Source organism: Peromyscus eremicus, chromosome 12 (assembly GCF_949786415.1).
Source record: "Peromyscus eremicus chromosome 12, PerEre_H2_v1, whole genome shotgun sequence".
In the NCBI taxonomy this organism is placed as follows: Eukaryota; Metazoa; Chordata; class Mammalia; order Rodentia; family Cricetidae; genus Peromyscus; species Peromyscus eremicus.
The window spans coordinates 61,475,109-61,499,175 of record NC_081428.1 but is presented as its reverse complement, the minus strand read 5'-3'; the positions used below and the strand labels follow the sequence as shown (position 1 = coordinate 61,499,175).

General features: G+C 50.2%; 1 protein-coding gene across 1 annotated transcript in view; it reads right to left on the bottom strand.

Moving 5' to 3' along the window:
• Positions 1 to 13,675: 13,675 nt before the first annotated feature.
• The window catches only part of Rubcn (rubicon autophagy regulator), a 57,870-nt gene continuing 47,478 nt past the window's right edge, over positions 13,676 to 24,067 (bottom strand). Inside the window, exons 11-19 of the mRNA XM_059277299.1 lie at positions 22,792 to 22,849; positions 22,143 to 22,275; positions 21,387 to 21,532; positions 20,710 to 20,774; positions 20,058 to 20,296; positions 19,435 to 19,496; positions 18,872 to 19,025; positions 16,905 to 16,998; positions 13,676 to 16,220 (exon numbers count right to left, since the gene is read on the bottom strand). Coding sequence (XP_059133282.1) covers positions 16,042 to 16,220; positions 16,905 to 16,998; positions 18,872 to 19,025; positions 19,435 to 19,496; positions 20,058 to 20,296; positions 20,710 to 20,774; positions 21,387 to 21,532; positions 22,143 to 22,275; positions 22,792 to 22,849 — 1,130 coding nt within the window. The 3' untranslated portion in view covers positions 13,676 to 16,041. The remainder of the gene's footprint in view (positions 16,221 to 16,904; positions 16,999 to 18,871; positions 19,026 to 19,434; positions 19,497 to 20,057; positions 20,297 to 20,709; positions 20,775 to 21,386; positions 21,533 to 22,142; positions 22,276 to 22,791; positions 22,850 to 24,067) is intronic.

Sequence of the window (24,067 nt, the reverse complement as noted above, 5' to 3'; positions counted from 1 at the left end):
TTTTTTGTCTGCTTGCCCTCACTCCTGCTGGCAAGCTCATCTATCCTGCTGGTGGGGCGTTCCTTCGATGGTATCAGAGTCCACTTCTTTCTGGTTCCAACACAGAGTGAAGACCAGCTGAGGCATCCAGCCTCGTGGATGGAACAACTACCATATTCTTGACCTTTCCATCAGGAGACAGCCCATGTTGGACTAGCCAGACCACAGCCTGTAAGTCATTCTAATAAATCCCCTTTTAATATACATAAATTCTATCTGTTCTGTTTCCCTGGAGAACCCTAGTATAGCACTCCCTTTCTCCTCTTTGTGTCTTTAACATTTTTATTTATGCTTTTTAAATTTTAATTTTAGTTATGCTTTGTGTGTGCATGCACACACACACACACACACACACACACACATGCATGCCACCACGTGGTTCTGAGAATCATTTCTCTCCTTCCACCATGGGATCTGAGGCTCAGGCTCAGGTTGTCAGGCTTGCAGAGCAAGCTATTTACCCTCCGAGGGTTCTCTCCGGCCCCCTCCTGTCCTCATTCGATTTTCACGTCCAGGGTTGTGGCAACAGCAATCGGGAGGCAGCCAACACAGGATAGAGCAAACGACAGCATTGTTGAGCCTGGCAGAGCAGAGGTGGAAGGGGCCTGGGTCCCAAGAAATCTCTGTGCAGCCGACCCAGAGTTATCAACTGATGAGCCTCCCTTGGGGCTCTTGCGATGACAAGGAATCAAACTTCTATTTGTTTGGTGTCTTGTTGGGGTTCCTGCAATGTGCAGGTGAAAACATAGTGGTGTATTGATAATTTTTAAAAGTGCTGAGGCCATGGGCTGGAGAGATGGCTCAGCGGTTAAGAGCATTGCCTCCAGGGGTCCTGAGTTCAATTCCCAGCAACCACATGGTGCATGGTGGCTCATAACCATCTATAATGGGATCTGATGCCCTCTTCTGGCCTGTAGGTGTACATGCAGACAGAGCACTCATACATTAAAAAAATACATAAATAAATAAATTTTATAAAGTGCTGAGGCCAGGATGGAAAACTGGCCAAGACTGCTATGATTTAGTGATATCTGTCCTCTAAAATAAATAAACAAAAATAAACAGAAGAGATTTGTCTTCTCACAGCCTCAGAGGTCAGAAGTCATACACCAGGTGTCTGTGGGCCTCACCCCATTATTCTAGATTTATTTGTTTTTAGAAACAAATTCCTTGGGATTTTCTACATAATCATGTCAACTGCAAACAGAGATCCATCTTATTTCCTTTTCCCACCTTATTGGAGTGGATAGAACTTGTTTCACTGTCTTGAATTGTAGTGTTGAGAGTGGGCATCCGTCCCTTATTCCCCCAGTACTGGGGAGAAAGCATAAATATTAAGTGCAATGTCAGCTGCAGGCATAATACTCATGTTTCAGTGAGCTAGCTCAGCATCTAGAGGAATTCCTTGACACTGGTGTCCTCAGGGCCTTGGGTTGTGGAGATTTGCATGGAGGAAAATCTTTGTTTGCTTCTCCCAGAAGTCTGTGGGTGTCATCATGCTGACTTCAGTGTGGGTTTTTTTCACACAGTAGAAGCAAAGACTTAGGGGTTGCTATCTGTCTAGTTGACTATCTCTTCACTGCTGTGGGATTTCTTTCTGTATGCTGTGAATATGTGTTGCTCCCATTGGCTAATAAGTAAAACTGCATTGGTCTATGGCAGGCCAGGATGGAGCCAGGCAGGAAAATCCAAGAGAGATAGAGAGAGAAGAAAGGAGAGTTGGGGGAGACGCTGACTGGCCATTTAAGGAGCGAGGTGATACATAGATTAATAGGAATGGGTTGAGTTAAGTTATACCAGCTAGCTAGCAAGAAGCCTGAGCCATAGGCCATACAGTTTGTAATTAATATTAAGCCTCTGAGTGATTATTTTATAAGTGGCTGCAGGACCTCGGGGCCAGGTGAGAGTGGAGAAACTTGGGGCTACGCTCCACCCACCTGGCCGGGATGCCAGCCTTGGAGGAGCTAAAGACCCCAGGGAGAGGAATAGAGAGAAAACAAGTGGACTATAACACCAGGAATACCAGCAGATGGCGCCACCAGCCAGGCGAGGACAGTGTCTTCTCTAGGGGAGATGGCTGTAAGGGGACAGCATTGGGCCACTTCAAACATTGCAGCGGTGTTAAGGAAGGTCCACACTGAGAAGAGTCCACTCGGGTAACCCCTCCAGATGTCACAGGGACCCTCGGGCCAGCATATTTCCCGTGAAGTGGGGGCAGGAAGGAAGTAGCATTTGGCTTAATTGAAGGTAGAAGATGTTCAGAAGTTGGCAAAAACTATGATCATTGTTTTGGAGGAATTTGGCCCTTAAGAGGAAATAACTGGGAGGGAAACCGGCTTAAGAGAGACTGTAATTTTAAAATATTATTTATTTATTCAGTTTTTTTTATGTGTCTATATGACTGGTGCCTAAATGTATATGCACCACATACATTGCAGGACCTGTGGAGACCAGAAGAGGGCGTTAGATCCCCCAGAACTGGAGTTAAGACTGCATTGGGCTTCTGCAGAAGTGTTTGGTTCCCAGCACCCACATTGGTAACTCAAAGCTGATTGTGAATTGCAGCTCCAGGGGACGCCATGCCTCTGGCCTCGGTCAGCTCCCCAACCCCTATACACAATGCACACACACACACACACACACATACTTGAAAATAATAAAAGAAATCTTTTTAAGAGAAAAATGCAAAAGTGAGGAGCCTTCTAGAGACAGTATTGTTTTGCCCTGAAACCTACCAGCCTGTGGTGAGGTCAAGACTTAAAGAGTAGCCTAATTGGCATCTGTGTGCATCCTTTCCCAGCCCTGACAGCGAAATTGGGAGGCCCATGAGATATGACCTGGGATAATGTAGAAAGGGGTAGATGGGAAAGAGGGGCAGGGACTGATGGGGTGGTGGGCAAGGTGCTGGACTGCAGGGCAGCAAGGGCTGAGGAGAAAGATGTGTAAGAGGAGCGAGCCACCTTCTGAGCCAGGTGGTGGTGGTGGTGGTGCGCGCCTTTAAACCCAGCATTTGGGAGGCAGAGGCAGGTGGGTCGCTATGAGTTCAAGGCCAGCCTGGTCTACAGAATTCCAGGACAGCCAGGGCTACTCAGAGAAACCCTGTCTCAAAAAAACAAACAAAAAGTAGCCACTATCACCACCTTGGATACCTGGGAGGGCTGGACTCTGGCCACGGCAGATGAAGGAGGCTGGAGGGCGTGTAGGAAACGCTGCAGCGGAGCAACAGTGCCGGCCCCCCACCCCTCGCCCCCCATCCCCCCACGCCCCGTTGCACGGAGGACTCCAGAGTGAGAGACAAAGCTTTATTAACAAGCCCGGACCCCACGGTGGGAGCAGAGAACTGTCTCCCGCGGGTTGTCCTCTGAGCTGCACGTTCCCCAACCCCAAAAAACGAGAAGAAAAATGAAAAATGAAAACCAAGCTGGCGGTTGGAAGTGGCAGGCTTTCGTTTTTTAACGACACAGCTGACCCTCTGCAACAAGGGACAGCTTTTATACGGTTTTCCAAGGAGTCAGGTGGGTGCCTCCCGCGCTTCGGAAAGTGCACGTTCTGGGGGGCTTTTTATATCTGAAGAAAATACAGAGGATCCAAGTTTCTGTGTTGCTTAAAGTGACTTGCGTGGTCAGAGTTTGGGGCAGGCACCCTGGCACGGTGGCCTCCCATAACTGCGACCTTCTGGTAACTGGAGTAGAGGGAGTGCCTGGGACGGAGGGCCTGTGCATTCCTGGCTAACTTTAGGGTGAGCCGGAGCTATAAAAAGGAGCCTCCGCTGAGCAGCTAAGCCTCAAGAGACAGAGCAGGAGCGGGTGGGGGAGTGCGAGGGTGGATGGGGTTGGATCTTGGGAGAGGGAGGAGGCGTCTGAGCTTTCGGTTCAGCTGCAGGTGAGCCCTGGAATGTGACCCCAGCGCTTGACTCTGCATAGCAGCCATCCTCCAGAAGTACATGAGGGAGCAGCTGTTTGTGAGGGGCAGGCGCCCCAAAACCCAATAACTCAATGGATTATAGATCTTACTCAATTTTTTTTTTTTTTTTTCATTTTTCGAGACAAAGTTTCTCTGTGTAGCTCTGGCTGTTCTGAAACTCACTCTGTAGACCAGGCTGGCCTTGAACTCACAGAGATCCTCCTGCCTCTTCCTTGGGCGTGGGCCATCACTGCCTGGAAAATTTTGGGGGTGGGGAGTTCTGGGGAGCGGAGTTGTTTTCTTTTCTTTTTCTTTCTTTTTGTTGCCTTTTTTTTTTTTTGAGACAGAGTTTCTCTGTGTAGCCTGGGCTGTCCTGGAACTCACTGCACAGACCAGTTATCCCCCCACACCCCGTTTTTGAGACAGGGTTTCACTATGTAGCTCTGACTGTCCTGGAACTCTATGTACACCAGACACCAGGCTAGTCTTGAACCCACAGAGATCAGCCTGGGTCTACCTCTGGAGGATCTAATGCCCTCTTCTGTACCACCAGGCTCAACTTCCTCCTACTCTAGGGACCTCTGTAGCTTCCACACCTCCTCTCCCCCGTCTCATGCCCCTCCCCCACTTCTGTTTCCATCAGTTACACCCACTCCACTCCAGCACCCCTCCCCACCACACCTGCCTGTTGTCCAGTCTTTACTGTTTCTGATTGCCCCAAGCCAAGCCTTTTTCTGGGGCACACCCAGCCCATCCTTCCTCTTTCCTCTCATTTATCTTCTAAAGCTGAAAAATTTAGCTAAGTGCCTCTTTAGAGGTGTTCTACAAACTCAGGGTGGATCAAAGACCCAATTACTGTAAAATGACCAACCATTCAAAATTCCATTTGGACCAAATAGGGTATGAGTAAATAAAAATGCAGAGCTGACTGTGTTATACCCGTTTCTCAAAACCCCCAGAGACCACCAAGGAGCTGGTTTCCGATGCAAGCACATAAGGGTCCTTTTGTTGTCAGGTTCGAACCTGGGCCACTGCTCGGCAGGTGGAGGGAAATGCAGCAGCAGCAGCTGCAAGCCCAGGGATAGACAGGTTTTTTTTTGTTTGTTTTTTTTTTTTGGTTTTTCGAGACAGGGTTTCTCCGTGTAGCTTTGCACCTTTCCTGGAACTCACTTGGTAGTCCAGGCTGGCCTCGAACTCACAGAGATCCGCCTGGCTCTGCCTCCCGAGTGCTGGGATTAAAGGCGTGCGCCACCACCGCCCGGCTGATAGACAGTTTTTATAGGGAAAAACCAAAAGCCGGGAATTACATGCTTTGGCAATTTGGGATTGGGTAGAAGGGATGTGGGGCAAAGCGATTTTTTTGAAATCACTATTGATCTAGACTTTTGGAGCGAAACCATATTTGAAGCTATTGAACTGGACTTTTGGTGGGGAACCACAACTTGCTGAGCAGGATTATCTGGGCTGCTCAGCAGGATTATCTAGATATCTTCAAGGGCCATAAACCTCAGACAGAATGTCTGCAGGAGCATACTGCCCTGTGTCTGTTAGAGTTGTCATGGCACATTCCTGAGGTCCTTCCTGGAACTGAGTACAGCGGGTGGTCTGAGATGGTGGCTCTTCTCTAAGATGGCGTCGGTGTTGCCTTCACAACTGTATAGGTACATGCACACACATTCTACCTCATTCTTTTAAAACATACATTACAAGAAAAAAGAGGGCTGACAAGAAGGCTCAGTGGGTAAAGGGACTTGCAGTTCAAGACTGACAGTGACCACCGAAGTCCCAGGCTCAATGTCGGTGGCGGAGGAAGGACTTGACTCCCAAAAGTGTCCTCTTACCTCCATACACGCAGTGTGTCATGTACACGCCTATACACCCATGTGCACACACACAGACACATAGACACAATATTTTTTTAAGCTAAAGAAAGATGACCAGAGACATCAACCAGTCTCAAGAATGAACCTTTAATTGATTTATTTTATTAGTTGATTAGTAATTCCTCAAGGGGGAGTGAGGCTTCATGAGCCAACCCCTCCTCGCTCCACGGTGGAATGATAGCCTGATTTTGTACAGGTGATCACATTTGCTAGGAGTTCAAAAGTACAAGGGCCATGCCATGCCAGCCAGACAGCATGCTAGAACACTCCACCCCCTGCCCCGTGATATCCCCCAAGCTGTGGAGGGGTTGCTATAGATGTGTGCTGATCTTCTTACGTGTGTTATAGGAGCCATAGGAAGAAGGAATTGGGGGCAGACATTAGCTTCTGTTTGGACTGGGCCAGGCTGGTCTGTGATGTCAGCCCTCAGATGGCAGAGACCAGAGGATTGTGAGTTCAAGGCACATGATTTCCCCAGATGCTTCCAGATGCTTCAAGCTCCCGCCTGCCTTGACTTCCTCGCCATGGTTGGCTGTACCTTTAACTGTGAGTCAGAATAAGGACCCCCTCCCCCTCTTTTGTATTTTATCACAGCAACAGGAAAAGGAACGGATATAGGAAATTGGCACTGAGAAGTGGGGCCATTGCTGTGACGAGCCTGACCACATGGTTCTTTGGAACCGATTTTGGGGAGGATAGATCTCTACAAATGTGGAAAGGACATGGAGAGGCTTGTGTCCCATGTGAATTCTGATTAGAGGGTGATTGCAGCAGAGGAAGAGTTCAGTAACCATGTGGACAGGATGAGCCATCCTACTGCTAGTATCAGCCTCTTTCCCTGGCCATCCCTGTCATTGCCCCGGTGAGCCCAGGGATCATCAAAATGGCCATGGTCGTAGACATGGAGGTTCTGCATGGTCTCTCATAACTTCCTCTCACCTAGGCTGCCCTGGCTACAGCTGAGCCTGGCTAAAGACTGAGCAGCTGATATGGCATCATTCCCCAGAGTGAGCATCCAGTGATCTGGTAACAGATGGAGTACATTGGGCCACTTTTGTCGTGGAAGGGCAACACTTTCTCCTCACTGGAGTAGATACTTGCTCTGGCTATGGATTGGCCGTTCCTGCTTGTAGTACTTCTATGCTAACTACTGTCCCTGGACTTACAGAACGCCTTGTCCACTCTCACGCATTGCTTTGGACCAAAGAACTCACTTCACAGCCGAAGAGGAGCCCCAGTGGACCCATGCTCACGGAACGCACTGGTCTTGCCATGTACCCCACCATCTTGAAGCAGCTGGTCTGACAGAACAATGGAATGGTCTTTTTTTTTTTTATGGTCCAGGCCTTCTACAAATGAAGGTAGGGGTCACCCACCTCTCCGGATAAAGAACCAAGACCCACTGAGGTGCTTGCTGAGGGTGGAGGAAATACCGGATGGATAGTAGGAAAAGGTGGTTATAAATACCAGCTAAGGTCACGTGACCAGTTCCAAAAAGGAGGGCTATAATTGACATTATGCTCTGTTAAGGTTATGCTGGTCATATATTCACACAGAGTAAGCAGGCACTTGAGTTCTCTTTCCTGTGTTTATCAAGCAATGTAACAACAATTAAGATAATATCCGGAGTTGAGTGTTGTAAACCTATATTATTATATTTCAATTCTGGGACACTAAAAGCCTACGCATTTCTTGAGAGACTTTACCACCTGTTCTGAAGGGGAAATCGTGTGTGTGTGTGTGTGTGTGTGTGGTTGTATGTGGGATAGTTGTATCATGTGGGGGAGGGGTATGAATTGAAATCGTGTGTGTGTGTGTGTGTGTGTGTGTGTGTGTGTGTGTGTGTGTGTGTGTGGTTGTATGTGGGATAGTTGTATCATATGGGGGAGGGGTATGAATTGAAATCGTGTGTGTGTGTGTATGTGTGTGTGTGTGTGTATGTGTGTATGTGTGTGTGTGTGTATGTGTGTGTGTGTGTGTGGTTGTATGTGGGATAGTTGTGTCATATGGGGGAGGGGTATGACTTTGATGCTGTTTTCATGTGGAAATTGATCATGACAGAAGGAGATGTTATGGGGTATCAAATTGGCAAGGGGTGGACTCACGAGGGTGTTAAAAGCACTGGAAGAAACTGAGACAAGCTGATGGGCACATTCTTGTAAGGGATTTCTTGACTACGTTATTTGAAGTGGGAATACCCATATTAAATGTGGGCGGCATCTTCCAGCGACAGTCCAGAAAAGTGGAGTCCAAGGAGAAAGCTTCACCTCTGTGTCTCTCTGGCACGTCAGTCACCTCGTGGCCACCGTCACTCTACATTCCACTCATTATCAGAACACAGTCTCTTCAGACCTCCACTGTGGTCCAAGGAACCCTCCAGGCTTCAGTACCAGACTGGAATTGCTGAGGCCTCCAGCCCTTTGTACTGATGGATACTGGGTTCTCGCCTCTCCACTATGAAGACAGCCATTGTTTGCCTACCCAGCCCAAATGATGTCAGACACCCTAGTGACCCCCCTTTAATATTTATCCATTCTATCAGGTCTGATCTTCTGGAGAATCCTGGCTAATCTGCCATCTAAATCCCACAAAGTCTGAGGAATCAGCCCTGGCACAGGACTTCCCCTGTCTCGCGTGACCGCACTCACTGCCCATTTCTCTGGCTTTTGGAACTCGGTGTTTTCACTCATCTTGGCTAACATAGTGGTTAAGAGTGGAGTTTTGGAGCCAGGCCATGTGTGTGTGGATCCAGGCTCCACTAACGCCAGCTGGGATGTGGTAAGCACGTCACTTAAACTCTCTGTACCTTGCTTACTTGTGTACAGCAGAAATGATAATTCTGTCTACTTCAAAGAGTATTTGGGGGGGTTAGTAAGTCATCCATATATAAATAATTTAGAGTAGTGCCCAGGACACAGAAAGCTCTTCATGTCTAATACTTTTACTTATGTGTTCCTATCTTAATAACTAAATAGTAAATTCCTAAAAGGCAGGAACGTCAGCCAGGCACTCAGTTACGAACACATACATGAAAATATCATACACAGGTGGTTTGGATCACTTTAAGTTGGATAAGCAAAGTCAATATTTTTGAAATTTGTGGCTGATTTCGGATACTACCTTTACTTTTGCCCTGGTGTGTTCAGGGCTCTCTTGCCTCTCCTGGTGCGTGCCAGGGCTCCCTTGGCATGTGCACAAGAATGATTGTGCCCTCTCATTGTATGTACTAGGGCTCTTCATTTCCAGTAATAGAGCAGACTCCACATAACACAAGCAGAGTGAAGAAATCCGAAGGGAAGCCCCTGACATCATGAATTGGAGGGACAGTCTGGAGATGGAGGCTAGGACATAGCACTCCCAGAGTCTAGCTGGCATGGTGGTCTCACTGCCAAGCTAGAATAACCACCATTTGGGCCATTGCTTTGTTCCAAATTTCATCCTCAGCTGTGGGAGCCCACAGAGGTTTCCTAGTGAGAACTTACTCAGGGTCAGAGAATCTAAGCTTGCTTTACCCAGCAGGGCTGCGTAAGGAGATGATTTGGTCATGGGCGTGTTTACCAGGTGTTTGGAAGGGTCTACACTTGGCTGTACAGTGTGCTTTGATCTTGCAAGGAGGAGGTCTTTTGCCTCCCTCCTTGGCATGTTATAAGAAGGCTTTTGAATAAATCTTTGAGACCATTGGGTATTGATCCAGGCCTTCCCGAAGCTATCCTGTGTTTCTGTCTTTCTTCTAGATGGCTAGGTCTCCCTTTCTATCTAATATTTTCTTATCCCTCTCTCCTCCTCCTCCTCCTAAGAACACTTCAAAAAGTGGGAGCTGGACTCCCACACTCAGCACCACACAAGCTGGACAGGTGAGGTCCACCTGATACCCCAGTACGTGAAAGGTGTGGAGGCAGGAGGATCAGAAATTCAAGGTCACCTCCAGCTCCACAGTAAAGCAGGCTTAGGGTACATTAGACCTTGTTCACCCACCACTGCTTTACCCTCAAAAACTGTATTTACACGATTATAATCATGTAAAAATATGCTGAGAATGAAAAGACACATAAAAGGAAAATACACTAAAAATTAGTATAGTTTTATTAGTGATAGATTTATTAATTTTAAGCTATAAATTCATAATTAAAAATAATTGCACAGATACACAGCTGGGAGGAAAACTAGCTAATCCCCTTGACTATAGGACCCCAGTAACCACATGGGAGGGGACAGCCAGCAAAAGGGACAGTGGGCTCTGTCTGCCTGGGCCTCCTTTCCCTTCTCAAGACATCGGCATGGTTTCTTTTGGCTTAACCGGGCAAGGCAGAACTGCAGTGTTCAGCACACCCGAGTCCTCTATACTCCTTGCTTGTGTTGGGTAGATTGTTTCCTTCCTAACCACCCTCATCTTGCTGCCAAGAACTTCAAGCTCATGAGGTGGGCAAGATGTGAGCCACATGGCGGCTTCTATCGCCTTAAAAATGAGCAGTTTGATGTCCTGGGCAGGGGTAGAGCAGGGATCTGCAGTTGATCAGGGCACAAGAGCAGTATTCATTTGTGTATATTCTAAACCAAAAGTTCCAAGGGAAAGGAAGTAGGGTTGGCTCTTACCTCAGCCTGAAGGCTGTACTGATCAGCCGCTCTCTCTGGCCTTACAGATCCGGTGCACCTACACACAGTGGAGGCCATAGGAACGCGCAAGTAGCATGGCCAATGCCGCCGTGGATGGCTGCTCGGGTCAGTTCCCTTTCTTTTGGGGTGTCCCTGTTACTCGGGGGTGAGTCTTCAGCACAGCTGAAGGCTCAAGTGAAAGTCTGTAAACCACGAGTCTTGGGCTTCCTTGGTCCCTGCCCTTCCCGAGTCGTCCCTGACTCCCCTGAGGTTCTGTCCTTTGCCCTATCTTTTGAAATATGCTCTTCCCAACCTTCTGCTCTCTGACTAAACATGCTAAGACAGACCTGAGCAGAACAGACCGGCTCTGTCTTCATATAGGGTCATAGTGATGAGGTGGTAATGGCACTCAATACATTAGTCCAGTTCAACACAACCTCCTCTGAGCTCACTAGAGCCCTCTCCCCAGGAGAACATCCCGCTGTCTGCCCTTTCTCTGCAGAGGATGATGACATTTTGACCAGTCACTCACTTCTTTGAATAAAACTCTTCAGTGGCTTTCCCATTGGCTTAGACTGAGCTGCTATTTAAACAGTGCCATAAACTGGGTGGCTAACATGATCAAGATTCTCTCAATGTTCTGGAGGTTGAAGTCTGAGATCAGGATGCCAATAGGGTTGGGTCTTGGTGACTATGAACACTCTTTCTGGTTTACAGTTCTTTGTGCTGTGCCCTCACATGATGAAAAGCATAGGGTAAAAGGTCTGAGCTCACTTCTGGGGTTTGAAATCCCACCAATCCCCACCCTGGAACTCTGCGTCCCTCGAGGAACCCTTTATAAAACTTGCTACTCACTCAGTTCTTTGCTGCCTCTCGGCCTCTCGTGTTTTTCCCAATTCAGCTCTTGTGTGAGGTTTGTTGTGTGATGTGACTCTGTGATATCCCTTGGCTCCCAGATGCCAGGCTAGCTTTCCCTTCAGAGCTGTAACACTTGCACTGGAGATACCTTTCCCCTCAGAGCTGTAGCACCTACAGAAAGAGCTACCCAGCCTCCTGGCATTCTTCATAAGGTGCATCATGGGGCTTTACTCTAATGATCCCATTTGCCTCCCAAAGGCCCTATATGAAGATTGCATTGGGATAAAGCCTTCAATGTGAATTTTAGGGGTAACACAAACATGTTGTCTATTGCACAGATTCTCAATACAAATCCTAAAATTGCTGGAAATAGAGACATATTCCAGTAAGTCCAGCACTGGGAAGATGGAGGTACAAATGGATCAGGAGTTCAATCATTCTCAGCTATCCAGCAAGTTTGAGAGCAACTTGGGTGATGTGAGACCTTGTCTTTAAAAAAAGGGGGGTGGGGGTTATAGGGAAATTACTCAGCAAGGAATAGCAATAGCTTCCAAAGCCTGACGACCCAAGTTTAATCCTTGGAAACCATGCTTCAAACTCAAGTTTGATCCCCAGAACCCATGGAAAGAGCTGGATGTGGCGGTGTGCATTATCTGTAGCCAGCACTCCTACACCAAGATGGGAGGTAGAGACAGGAAATTTACCCAGAGCTTGAGGGCCTTCTAGCCTGGGGTCTGCAGCATGACAGAAACTACAGAGACCCCAGCTCAACAAAGGGGGACGACTCACTCCCCAAGGTTGTCATCTGACCTATATAGGTGCTGTGAATGCACGTGCCTGCGTTCACAATCACACTTACACACGATTTTCTTTTAAATATAAAACTGTAATTGATTGTGATGGTACACCTTTGTAAACCCAGCACTCTGGAGACTGTGGCAGGAGAACTCCCAAGTTGGAGGCCAGTGTGAGCTACAAAAAAATAAAAATACAAATCAACCAGTCCTTTCTGGTTCTAGCCCCAGTTCCTCTCTGAGGCTAACCACACATGCCAGCTCCTGCCTAGAGATGTCCTCATCCTGTGAGCCGCATTCTTGGGGAAAGAGCTGCAGAATCACTCTTGGGGGCTTCCCCTTTCTCTGGCCTCAATTCGGTGTCCTGGTTTTGTTTTAAAGAGCATCTGCTCTTTTCCTTTGCAGCCATCCCCAGAGCTTTGGGGGACTGGGTGTAGGGCTCCCAAGATCCACCAACGCTCAAGTCTTTCATATAAAATGGCCTAGTATTTGCATGTAATCTATCCATATCACTTGTATATTTTAAACAATCTATATAGCTCATGATATCTAATATAATGGAAATAATTACTACAGTGTGTTCTTAAATTTGTGATAGCTTTTACTGTATTTTTTTTTCTCAATACTTTGGCTTTTTAAGCCCCCCAAGTGCTAGGACTACAGGTATATGTCACCATGTCCAGCATTTTAATCGACTGCTCTCAAGACCTGCAGGCACACATGGCTGACTATACACACACTGGTGTTTTATGCAATGTATACCACACAAGTGTTTCATTTCCTTATGGGCAGGGGCCTGTCTCCACTCTGCTCTCTGCTCTAGCCCCACAGACTACCACAGAAACTGGTATATAGTGGGTACCTGATACTTGATGAAAGTGAGTGAACAAGAAACGGACATGACCCCAGACCACTGAGAGAACCTGCACTTGTGTGGGAGCGGGGGGGGGGGGGGGGGGGGGGGGAAGAACGTAACGAGATACATTTAAAGAAAAGGACAGGTGGTGGGGAGGAGATAATGCCTGACTAGCCAGATACGTGACCCGATTCAGAGGAAGTCAAAGCCAACTAGTTTTCAAATCTGAGTCACTAATGGTTAGGTTTGTAGAGATAAATGTTGGTTTCAGACAGTGGTGGGGGATCGGAATGAGACATCTAAAGAGCCAGTGTACTGCAGTGTGTACCCATCATCCCTGCACTAGGAAGGCAGAGGCAGGGGGATTCCAAGTTTGAGACCAGTCTGGGATACACGGTGAGACCCTGTCTTTATTTTTATTTTTTTTTTGGTTTTTCGAGACAGGGTTTCTCTGTGTAGCTTTGCGCCTTTCCTGGAACTCACTTGGTAGCCCAGGCTGGCCTCGAACTCACAGAGATCCGCCTGGCTCTGCCTCCCGAGTGCTGGGATTAAAGGCGTGCGCCACCACCGCCCGGCCTGAGACCCTGTCTTTAAAAACCAACCATAACAACAATAATGAAAAACTAACACACACAGTCATGTGAAGGAGACGCCACAGAACCACGCGGGTAATTTTCAGACATGGCTGCTTTTCAGTAGAGACATAATAGCATTCCACAGTCATCAAGGCAGGTAAATACAGGGCAAGATTTAATTTCCTTAGTTTATTAAAGATGGCCATGTTAGGATGCGCACGAATTACAGCAGGTGAAAATCCAGTTCAAAACACAAGTTGTACACAAACAGAGGTTTTTATTTAGACCTTGCTCCTTTTCTGTTAGTTCAGCAAAAGCTCTCAACCCTCGGCAGAGGGAGCTGGTAAGAGCCTCCTAAGGGCAGAGCGCGGGGCTTCCACCTCAGGAGTAAATGCTTCCCTTTGTACAGAGAGGATGCTCCCTCCGCCTCACCTCACCTCTGAGCAAGTCCTCTTCAGTGCATTCTGAATCCCCACCGCAGGGGACTCTCAGATACTGTTAAGTGACAAAGTGCTTGTACAACACCCCTCCGTCCCTCTCCCCGACTCCCCAATAAATAAACACGCACTTGGACGGTGATGACAGCAGCCTCGGGGTCACTAGAAGATATGTGGTCTACAGGGGTAGGGGTGGGGAAACTGAAAAGTCAGTGAGGTTGCTGAGGTCAGCTGCAGCCTGTGCTGACAGGGAGTGCAGTCTCCTCCAGTGTGGTGACTTGGAGTGAGCAGCTGGACGGGAAGTCAGCCACAGACTGGAACTGGAGTCAGAGTCTGAATCCGAGGTCTGACTCAGTGACCCTTGAGTTTGAAGGGATCATTCCTAAATCTCCTTGAAGGAAGGGGAGTTTCTAGCCAGCCCTTCAAAACTGCCCCTGGCCTCGGCTTTTGGTGTGACCGCCAACTGAGAGAACAGTCCTGGTCATCTGGCCCAGTGTCAGCTCCCAAATGTGAGGTGGAGGAACTGCACCACTGGCCAGTTCTGACATGTTCCTCTTGCTCTGCTGGAGCTCAGTGTGGCTGCTACACCAACGTCCCTTCTGTCTCTCTGGGACACCCCTGTTCCCTCCAGCTCAGAACCTGTCAGCGTTCACCAACCACGTGCAATTGTGTTTGGCTTCTGGGGGCAGTGCCCGGGCCAATTACTTTACTAGCAACCAAGTACAAGGAGACAGGGAGACAGGCGGGCGGAAGAAGTCAGTTCCGGAACAAAAGCACTGTGGACATCAGTTCACACAACTGCCAGGCTCTGAGACGCAACCCTGACCAGTGTTCACACGGAGGTTAGGCGCTGCAGCAATTCCAACGCCACAGCAAACGTGTGTCTGGCTTAGTCTAGGAAACGCCATAGAATGCACATTGAGTGATGAGGGAGGGGTCTGTTAAAATTAGTAATAGGAAACAGATGAGTCAACATACATTACCGAGGCTGAGGAGTTAGGTGCGTAAACAGCAGAAAGGCAAACAGAAACATTCACAAACTGTTGAGGTCGCTAATGCTCCGAAGTGGGCAGGCTTCTCCCAACTCTGAGAAAAGAAACTAAGGCAAGAGATCAGCCAACGGGAGGGCCCCAGCTCTGGGGGGAGGGACAGAGAGTGGAGTTGGGTCATACCTTTACTCAGAACCAGAATGGTCACACAGTCATACAGAGCAGACAGGGGCCCACCATTAAGGTGGTGGGTGGAGTTTCTATCCTTGCCTCAGCTTGGCATGAGGGACTTGCCTGAGCTTGGAGTGCACCTGCACTCAAGCTAGTCAGCCGAGAGTCTCAATACCCAAGAGGCGGCCATTATCCTTTATCTGAACAACATCTCCTCAGGCACCAGCTGCAGCCCCACTGTTGTGTGGTGCTGGCTACAAATGGGCCTGGCCTAAGACCCAGTTCTGTCCGTTGCTTCAGGCCCCTCAGAGGACACAAGCCAGCTCGTGCCCACCTATGCCTGGAATACCTGAAACAGGAAGTCATGCTCGCCTCCCTGAGGTCTCTGAGGAGTCTAGAACAATAATGATTCCGTTCTTACCTGCCCCCAAATGCCTAATAGGTCGGACAGAACGACCACCATGCAGCCCCATTCTCTTCCCTGCCTCAGGGCGCAGTCTTAACTCCTTCAGGACTGGGACAGGGAAAGTTCCATTCTCCTGTTTCAGCAGCAAAGGTGAAGATCATTGACTGAGAAAGGCCTGGCTCAGAAGCTGTGGAACTAAGTCAAGTGTGGGAATGATCCTTGAGCTGCACCTGTCACCAGATGTGAGCCTCGTGGAACAGGCCAAGCATGTCAGAAGAGCTGGGTCTCGCTGTCCGTTCCCCTGACGAGAGGCAGTCCAAGTGGCAGTCCTGACGGAAACACCCAATGCTCACAGATATCTGTCACAACGGACTGGACCCATCAACCAAGAAAGGTTGTCTACACCTGGACAGCAGACAAGTCATAAACAATGACGATATATTTAAAAAAGGCCCCACACCTTCCTCGAAGGTGTGGCTCAGTTCTCTTTCGTTTGCCTCTAGCCAGCCCCTCAGACAAAGGGCTGAGGTGCATTCCTCAGGTGGTCTCCAGGACGGTGGCCTCTACAGCCAAGGCTTCCGTGGGCTCCTCTTCATAGTCAGACAGGTAGGACTCCAGGCTCTGCTTGGCCAGTAACTCCCGCCGGGCCTGGAGCCGCTCACACCGGGGGCAGCTTCCAGACTTGAAACAAGCTTTATGGTAACACGCTTTACACTCTGTTCAGGTGGAAAAAGAGAGAGAAGAAAATGACTTGTCTTATCCCAGGCTGGAGGCAAGTTACCACCTCAGCCACCTCTCCCCATAGCTCCTGCTCAGGTGGTGGTGGAGTTCCTCACACCATACTCTTGCTAACGGAGGACTGTCAGGTGATACATTCACTTTGTGTCCAGCCTTGCTTGTCTCAATGCCAGCTAGCATCCATCCTCACCTGTAGATGTAATTCTAAACGGTCTTATTAACTAAGAAACACAGCCAAATAACGAGTTCAAAGCGCAGAGATCGAGCAGGAGCCAAGAGCTAAGACCACCTTATCTTACCACGTGCTGCCGTCCTTCCCCTGAGAGAGAGACCTTCTTCCTGTGTCCTGTCTTTTTACTGCCTTTCTGTTCTGCCTTCTCACTGGTTCTAAACCCAACCACATGACCTCCTCGTCACTGCCTGTCTATACAGACCTCCAGGTCTCTATGGTTCGTACTGAGATTAAAGGTTCGGGTCACCGCTTGGCTGTGTCCTTGAACACACAGAGATTCTGCCTGCCATGTCATTGGATGAAGGGCATGTGCCAAAACCGCCGCCGGACTTCTGCTAAATGGCTTGCTCTTAGCTCTGATCCCCAGGCAACTTTATTAACATACAAATAAAATCACATTTCAGCACAAATAAAATATCACCATCCTCACCTTCACAGGTCCGGCACTTATGTAGCTCGAAAGGAAAGATGACGTCATCCTCATTCTGGCAGAACTCACAGATGAAGCCCTTGGCTTGGCACAGCTATGGAGGGAAGTGATGGTAGCAGAGTGAGGGCCTGGCCCACAAGGGCGGACTCGGAGCGGAAGAAGCAAACCACAGATAAAACTGAGCAGGATGAAGGGGCCTACTGTCTGTGGGGTCCAGGGCTGGACCTGTGAGCATGGCAGCCGAGTCAGGGCTGGGCACCATCACACAAAACTCAAGGACAAGAGACACAGGCTCGGGAAGTCCTTGCCACTGGAGCCCCTCGGCGAACAGGCAAGAGGAAGGGGCGGTTCTGAGAAGAGGGCCTCAAATCTGTCACCCAGCCTGGGCAGTGGTGTTATCTTGAAGCATGTAATGTACCACTAGTAGTTACTATGAGAGGTAAAGTCAAGGTGTTTCCCAAAACAATACCCTCCAGGTAGGTCACAGTGCAGTATATCCCCCACCCACCCTCACCCCACACACCCGCACCCCACACACACCCTCACCCCACACACCCGCACCCCACACACACCCTCACCCCACACACCCGCACCCCACACACACCCTCACCCCACACACACCCGCACCCCACACACACCCTCACCCCACACACCCTCACCCCACACACCCTCACCCCACACACACCCGCACCCCACACACCCTCACCCCACACACCCTCACCCCACACACCCTCACCCCACACACCCTCACCCCACACACACCCTCACCCCACACACCCTCACCCCACACACCCTCACCCCACACACCCTCACCCCACACACCCTCACCCCACACACACCCGCACCCCACACACCCTCACCCCACACACCCTCACCCCACACACACCCGCACCCCACACACCCTCACCACACACACCCTCACCCCACACACCCTCACCCCACACACACCTGCACCCCACACACCCGCACCCCACACACCCTCACCCCACACACCCTCACCCCACACACCCTCACCCCACACACACCTGCACCCCACACACCCGCACCCCACACACCCTCACCCCACACACCCGCACCCCACACACCCTCACCCCACACACCCTCACCCCACACACCCTCACCCCACACACACCTGCACCCCACACACCCGCACCCCACACACACCCGCACCCCACACACCCTCACCCCACACACCCTCACCCCACACACCCTCACCCCACACACACCCGCACCCCACACACCCTCACCACACACACCCTCACCCCACACACCCTCACCCCACACACACCTGCACCCCACACACCCGCACTCCACACACCCTCACCCCACACACACCTGCACCCCACACACACCCGCACCCCACACACCCGTACCCCACCACAGGATCACAGACTGGGCAGCTGAGATGGGCAGATCTAAAAGCATCATTTCCCAAGAGTGTTGATCTACCATGAAGGGTAATAACTTACATTTGTAAATAGAGTTTACAGAAATGCCATCAAACAAGCCATTTCATCAGCCCTCAGCAGCTCAAGAGGAGGGGACAGTTCATCTAAGTGTTCCCTTCACTTCGGAAAGAAAAAAACAGGCTTCCACAGCCAGCGAACTGCCTGGAACCTGACTGAAACCAGGTCTAGATTCCGGTCAAGGGTCCTCCCCAAGTGTGGCGACCCTCCAGGGAAGGCTGCTCAGTCTTGCCCGGGGCAACACCAGCAATGACTCCCATCCTAACTCTTCCTATTTTTGTTTTCTTGACAGTCCTCCTGCCTCAGCACCCAGTACTTCCTCCTCTAACCCGGGTTCCTCAGAGGTCCTGCTGCGCACCCACTCAGCCAACAGCACGTCCTCTGGTTTCTCTCAGTGTCAACTGGCCCTATCAAGTTTCTGGAGCTCAATGTCAAGAACCCTGGCCCACCACGAAGCCCCAGGCAAAGGCTCAGCTGCATGGCACAGCAAGGCTTCCTCACCATGCATCTCTCCACGTGGGCAGCTCCTGCTCTGGTGAGCTCGGCCAGCCGGGGCCCCAGCTCCCCCTTCTTGGTTGCAGTCAGGTCGTTCAGTGAGTACAGGTGGAGATCCTCCGTCAGGTGGCCTGGAACTACGTCAAAGGAATCCAAAAGCCTACAGGAAATGAGAGGAAGGGGGGACGGGGCGGGGGTTTGGAAATAAACATTTCATATGGCACGTGACCGTACAAAGATCCTTACTCGGCAAGAGAGAAGCTCATGGGGGTGGGTGACGTTCAGCCAGCCCAGGTATCCCAGGCTACCCCAGCTTCCCCACACCATGGACCTGAAGGACAGAAGTGTTTTCTTTCTAAACCCTGCAGAGTGAGCTTGGAAAGTGGTGTCTGGCCCTGGACAGTCCTCCTCAGAGGGGACACAGATCTAATTCCTGCCACGGCTTCCCATTCACTACTTTGAGACATTGCTGCACACCCTTCCTCATGGAAAACAGAGCCAACTGTTGGGACATGCTCCTCTCAGAGCCAACAGGAGGCCAGACGACTCCCGGCCTCCGCGAGACTTACTCTTTGGCCAGTCGGCAGGTCTTAAACATGTTCTTCATGTGGTACAGCTGAACCCGCAGCAGCTGAAGACAAGAGGGGGGTGGAGGAAAGAGAAGGACCTGTTAGAAGGGCCAGCGGGTGCCTGTAAACTCTGCATGGAGTAGCCAGAGCTGGGCTGCCCTCACACCTCTCCGTCAACAACGTCAGCTTCAACAACTCACTTCCAGTCACCTCTGGCGAGGGAAGGCCCTTCTCCTAGGTCAGTATGCTCACTCAGACACACTGGCAGCCGCACAGAACTCTGGGATTCAAATTCCCACTCCTGTGCTCAGTGAGTGTAGAAACGGTTTCCGCTTTCTAGTGCTACCTACGGCTACCCAGAGCTGCTGGGAGGTTTGAGACTCTGGCAGGACAGGTACCCGGGAACTGCGCAAATGGAGCTTGGTGGTAGAGCTCGGGCTTGCTGGTACTATGGGTACCAGTGCTGGGCTCGAACCCCAGCGCTGGAAAACAGACAGACAAGGAAGTATACAGAACGTGAATGGTGCCGTGACAGGAAGTGGGGTCAGGTAAGGAAACTGCACCAGCAGAGACTAGGAGAGGAGAGGTGTGAACCTGTGACGTGGCTTGTTCAGGCATCTTACCCGGACCTGACTGAGCAGCTTGACCTTCCTATAGAGGGCGCTGTTGATGTCCTGCACATTGAAGAGAGGATCATTCCAGATCTTGAGGAGCAGGTCCTTGGAGAAGTTGCTGATGTAGTACTTGCTGAAGTCCCACTTGCGCAGAACCCGGCTGGGGACGACCATCTGGGCATTCTCGTGGCAGCACTGGCAGAAGTACTTGCCCAGATACTCACAGTACCGCAGCCGCTTGATGTAATCTAGGACCCCGGAAAGCCAAAGGCTGGATGGGACTTCTGCACCCAGCAGCTGGGGACCTGCCTTGTGAAGCAGGGGGGACCAAGTGGCTCCTAGCCACTTCTGTGTGAATGTCTAATGCTGGAGAAACCCCACATGATGAGGGCTATGGCTCCTGCATCCCACCCTGGAGGCCACCAAGAACCCAAACCTGCCAGAGCTGATGAGACCCTGTCTCTAAGAACCTGGCCGCAGTGAGCCAGTGTCCCCAGGCTGTGGTTCTGGTGGTGAACTGGCCCCTCAGGTAACTCCCCACAACTGCCAACTCCTGCCTAGGCCTCCCCTCCTGCACCAGGCCCTTCTCTCCTTCTGCCCATATCTGCTGTCACCTCCTCGAGGTTACCTCTGACAGGCACGGGAGAGGACAAAGCTTTACCAGGGTCAGTCCGGATGCCACATCCTGCACAGCGGTAATTCTGCTTGGCCACGGCAATCTTCCTCCTGCAGAAAGAGGAAGGAGAGGGGATTAGCAGACGGGAGCTACCCAGGGCTCAGAGGTGTAAAGGGTGATGATATAAAGACTCTTGTTAGGGATGGGAGAGCCGAGAATTCACCAACTTTAGAGTTAGACAAAACTCATTTCTACTGGGAGAACTAATGTAAAGTAAGGGCCTGTGAGGTTAGAACTTACAGAGTTGGGCTATGGCAGTGATTGATTATCCTCAATATGAACCACAGTTCTGTGTAAATGCAAGAGATGAGGAATAATAACCCGGAAAGAACAATGGGAGAGAAAAGCATTTATCTTAAGAACAGAAGAAAACCTAGTAAGCTCACAAAGTACTGGGAGAAAGGCAACAATCTGGAAATGCTGATTTAAAAGGTGGGGTTCGGGGTGGGGAATGGGGATCCAGATAGGTATGGGAAAGAAGTGAAGGGCCAAAAGAATTGAAGAACAAAATAAAATGGAGAATCCTCTTTCTATGCTTTTAAACACACAGAACTACGGGGAATGCACAATCGGAGGCGGAGACAAGAGGTGAGATGCTAGCTTGCTCTCATGAGGAGGGGGAACCCTTCTGCCAAAGGGCATGGATGGCACTGGCTACTCACGTCGGGGCTGGATGGACATTAAAGATGATCTGAGGCCGGGGTGGAGCCCACTCCAGGTTGCCACGCACACGGATACGCAGCTTGTAGATGTCCGCATGCTGCCCGTCATCCGGTGAGATGGGCAGTGAGTCGGGGATAGGCAGGAGCTGCAGGGAAAAGTGTGTGTGAGCTGGCCTGGACAGTCTGGGGGACGCATACGGTTAGCCCTTCTGGCCACCATAAAAGCAGAGACAATGAAACACATTTCAGAATTACCACAGCCTGAGCATTCAAGGAACCCTGATTTAAAAACAAACTAGTAGGTACCAGGCTACTAGAAGCAAGGACCTTGAGTTCCAAGAAGCAAATAAAAACATCATTCTAGGGAGCTGGCACCCATTGCTGATGCTGCCCCTATACTTCCCAGGGCCTTTACTACACCAGCGTGCCTCATGCCTTAAAAGATTCAACTACAGAGCAAAGAAAAGTTCGAATGAGTCACTTTCACACAGTGTCTAAAAGTTGGCCACAAAACATGAGTTTTTTTTCCATGGAAGAGGACGGTGAAGGAGCAACTTCTAGGAAAGTCCTAGGCAAGCAAGCATTCACTCATTCACTCATTCATTCACTCACTCAACACACTTTCACAAACGGTGTCCACAAATAAGGACAGACGCACAGCTTCATTCTAGACTGAGGCCATGTGAGAAAGGAACACAGGACCAGAGAGTCCCAGGCTCCTGGGCTCCCAGGGAAGAGTGGGTGGGAGGAGCCTACCTTCTGTGGGGCATCGTGCTCTGGAACCAGCCACTCCAGCTCCGAGGCAGCTGGAAGCTGCATGCCCTCAAACTGCTTCAGGAGCCCCATGGCCACTGCCTCGGCAGATGTGGAGTGCAGGAAGCAATGGGAGCTGGGAAGGAGAGAACGGAGGGGAGCTAAGGGCACGAAGTCGGAAGAGTGGCGCTTCCTTTCAGGGCCTGAGACCACAGGCCTGAACTTGACCGCTCAGGGAACACTAGCTGCACCCAGAGTCTGCTGCGTTTCTTCACTCAGTGCCTGACACACATGCACTGTGGAAAAAATACTGCTGTTCTTCTTCACTGTCCTGAGACTACAGACAAGGCCCTATCTCACTTACCAGCATCGGGTGGTACTGCAGTTAAGAGTTTTGTATTTTCCTTTCTCTCAAGTTCAGTTTCTTTCACTGCAGAAGGGACACTCTGCCTGTTTCTAACTGCTACTGCACCTCTCAGAGATGAGGTCTTTCTCCCCTTGCACGGCCACCACCAGGCAGGGCCATCATCGAACCCTGCCTCTTCTTGAAACGGGATGGCTTTCTCCGTGACCTTTCTCAACCACGGGCCGTGATCCGAGTTCGTTTCTCCATGTACCCCAAGGTTATGAAAATGAATGGAAAAACACTCACAAGTTCTGGGAGATGGATGCTTTGCCGTTTGAGACCGCACTCCTCCTGATATCAGCATCTGCATGGAAACCAGAGATAAGGGGAGCAGGAAGTGGAAAGGAAGAGAAGGTACGGGGACCATCACAGGGTGCTGCAGCTAAGCACTAAGGTGGCAGCTAGGTGCTATGCTCTAGGCAGGGTACGGGACAGGTGAGGCTCTACTCGCTACTCCAGTCCATCTCCATCCACATCACAACCAGCTGAATTAGTGACATCACGTGAGCACTGAGGTCAAAGTGGTTACAAGTCGAGGGGGAAACACAAATTCAGGTTTGGTGTAAAACAGTGAGAGAGAGAGAGAGAAAGAGAGAGATCTGCAGGCACACGGGGACACACTCACTACAGGCACACAGGGACACACTCACTGCAGGCACACGGGGACACACTACAGCACACGGGGACACACTCACTACAGGCACACGGGGACACACTCGATACAGGCACACGGGGACACACTCGATACAGGCACACGGGGACACACTCACTACAGGCACACGGGGACACACTCACTACAGGCACACGGGGACACACTACAGGCACATGGGGACACACTCACTACAGGCACACAGGGACACACTCACTATAGGCACAAATACAAGGATGACTAAGTCTCCCCTTCAAACAAATCTCAAGCTTCCTAAATGATATCCTCACAAAACTGATGTGGTAGGTAGCCTGTAATTTCAGCACTGGAGAGGCTGAGGCAGGAGGATTATGTGTTGAGAGCACATAACAGGTAAGGGCTCTGTCTGGCTTTTTTAAGGAAAGAATCACCACCCAACACAACACTCAGATCTTAGAGGTTACCTATGAAATGTCTGCGGAGCTGGAAACTTGTCTAACTGCTCATCATTACCCCTGAATATTTGACGCTTTCTCTATCTTTAAAGTTCCGTGGGAGGGTTTCACTCCCGTCTGGTGGCTGAGGGAGGAGGAAGAGCACTTCCCCATGGCTTGAGACTCCCTGGAGAAGCCTGGTAACCAGCTTTCCACAGGACCTGGCAGCATGATCGTTACTATAGAAATCTCCTGTATAATTACAGAAAAATGAGACTTTCCAAAGCACAGCTCCAAAGACAGGCCTGAGCCCCCAGAGACCTCACTGGCCCACATGCCACAGAAGTCATATTCTAGGAAGCTATCAGGGCCTAGCCAAGTCATGGAAAGGCTTTTCAATAATCTCATTTCTTACTTCCTTTGATGGCCAGTAAGAGGGCCTTTTTTCCTTAACTAGTCC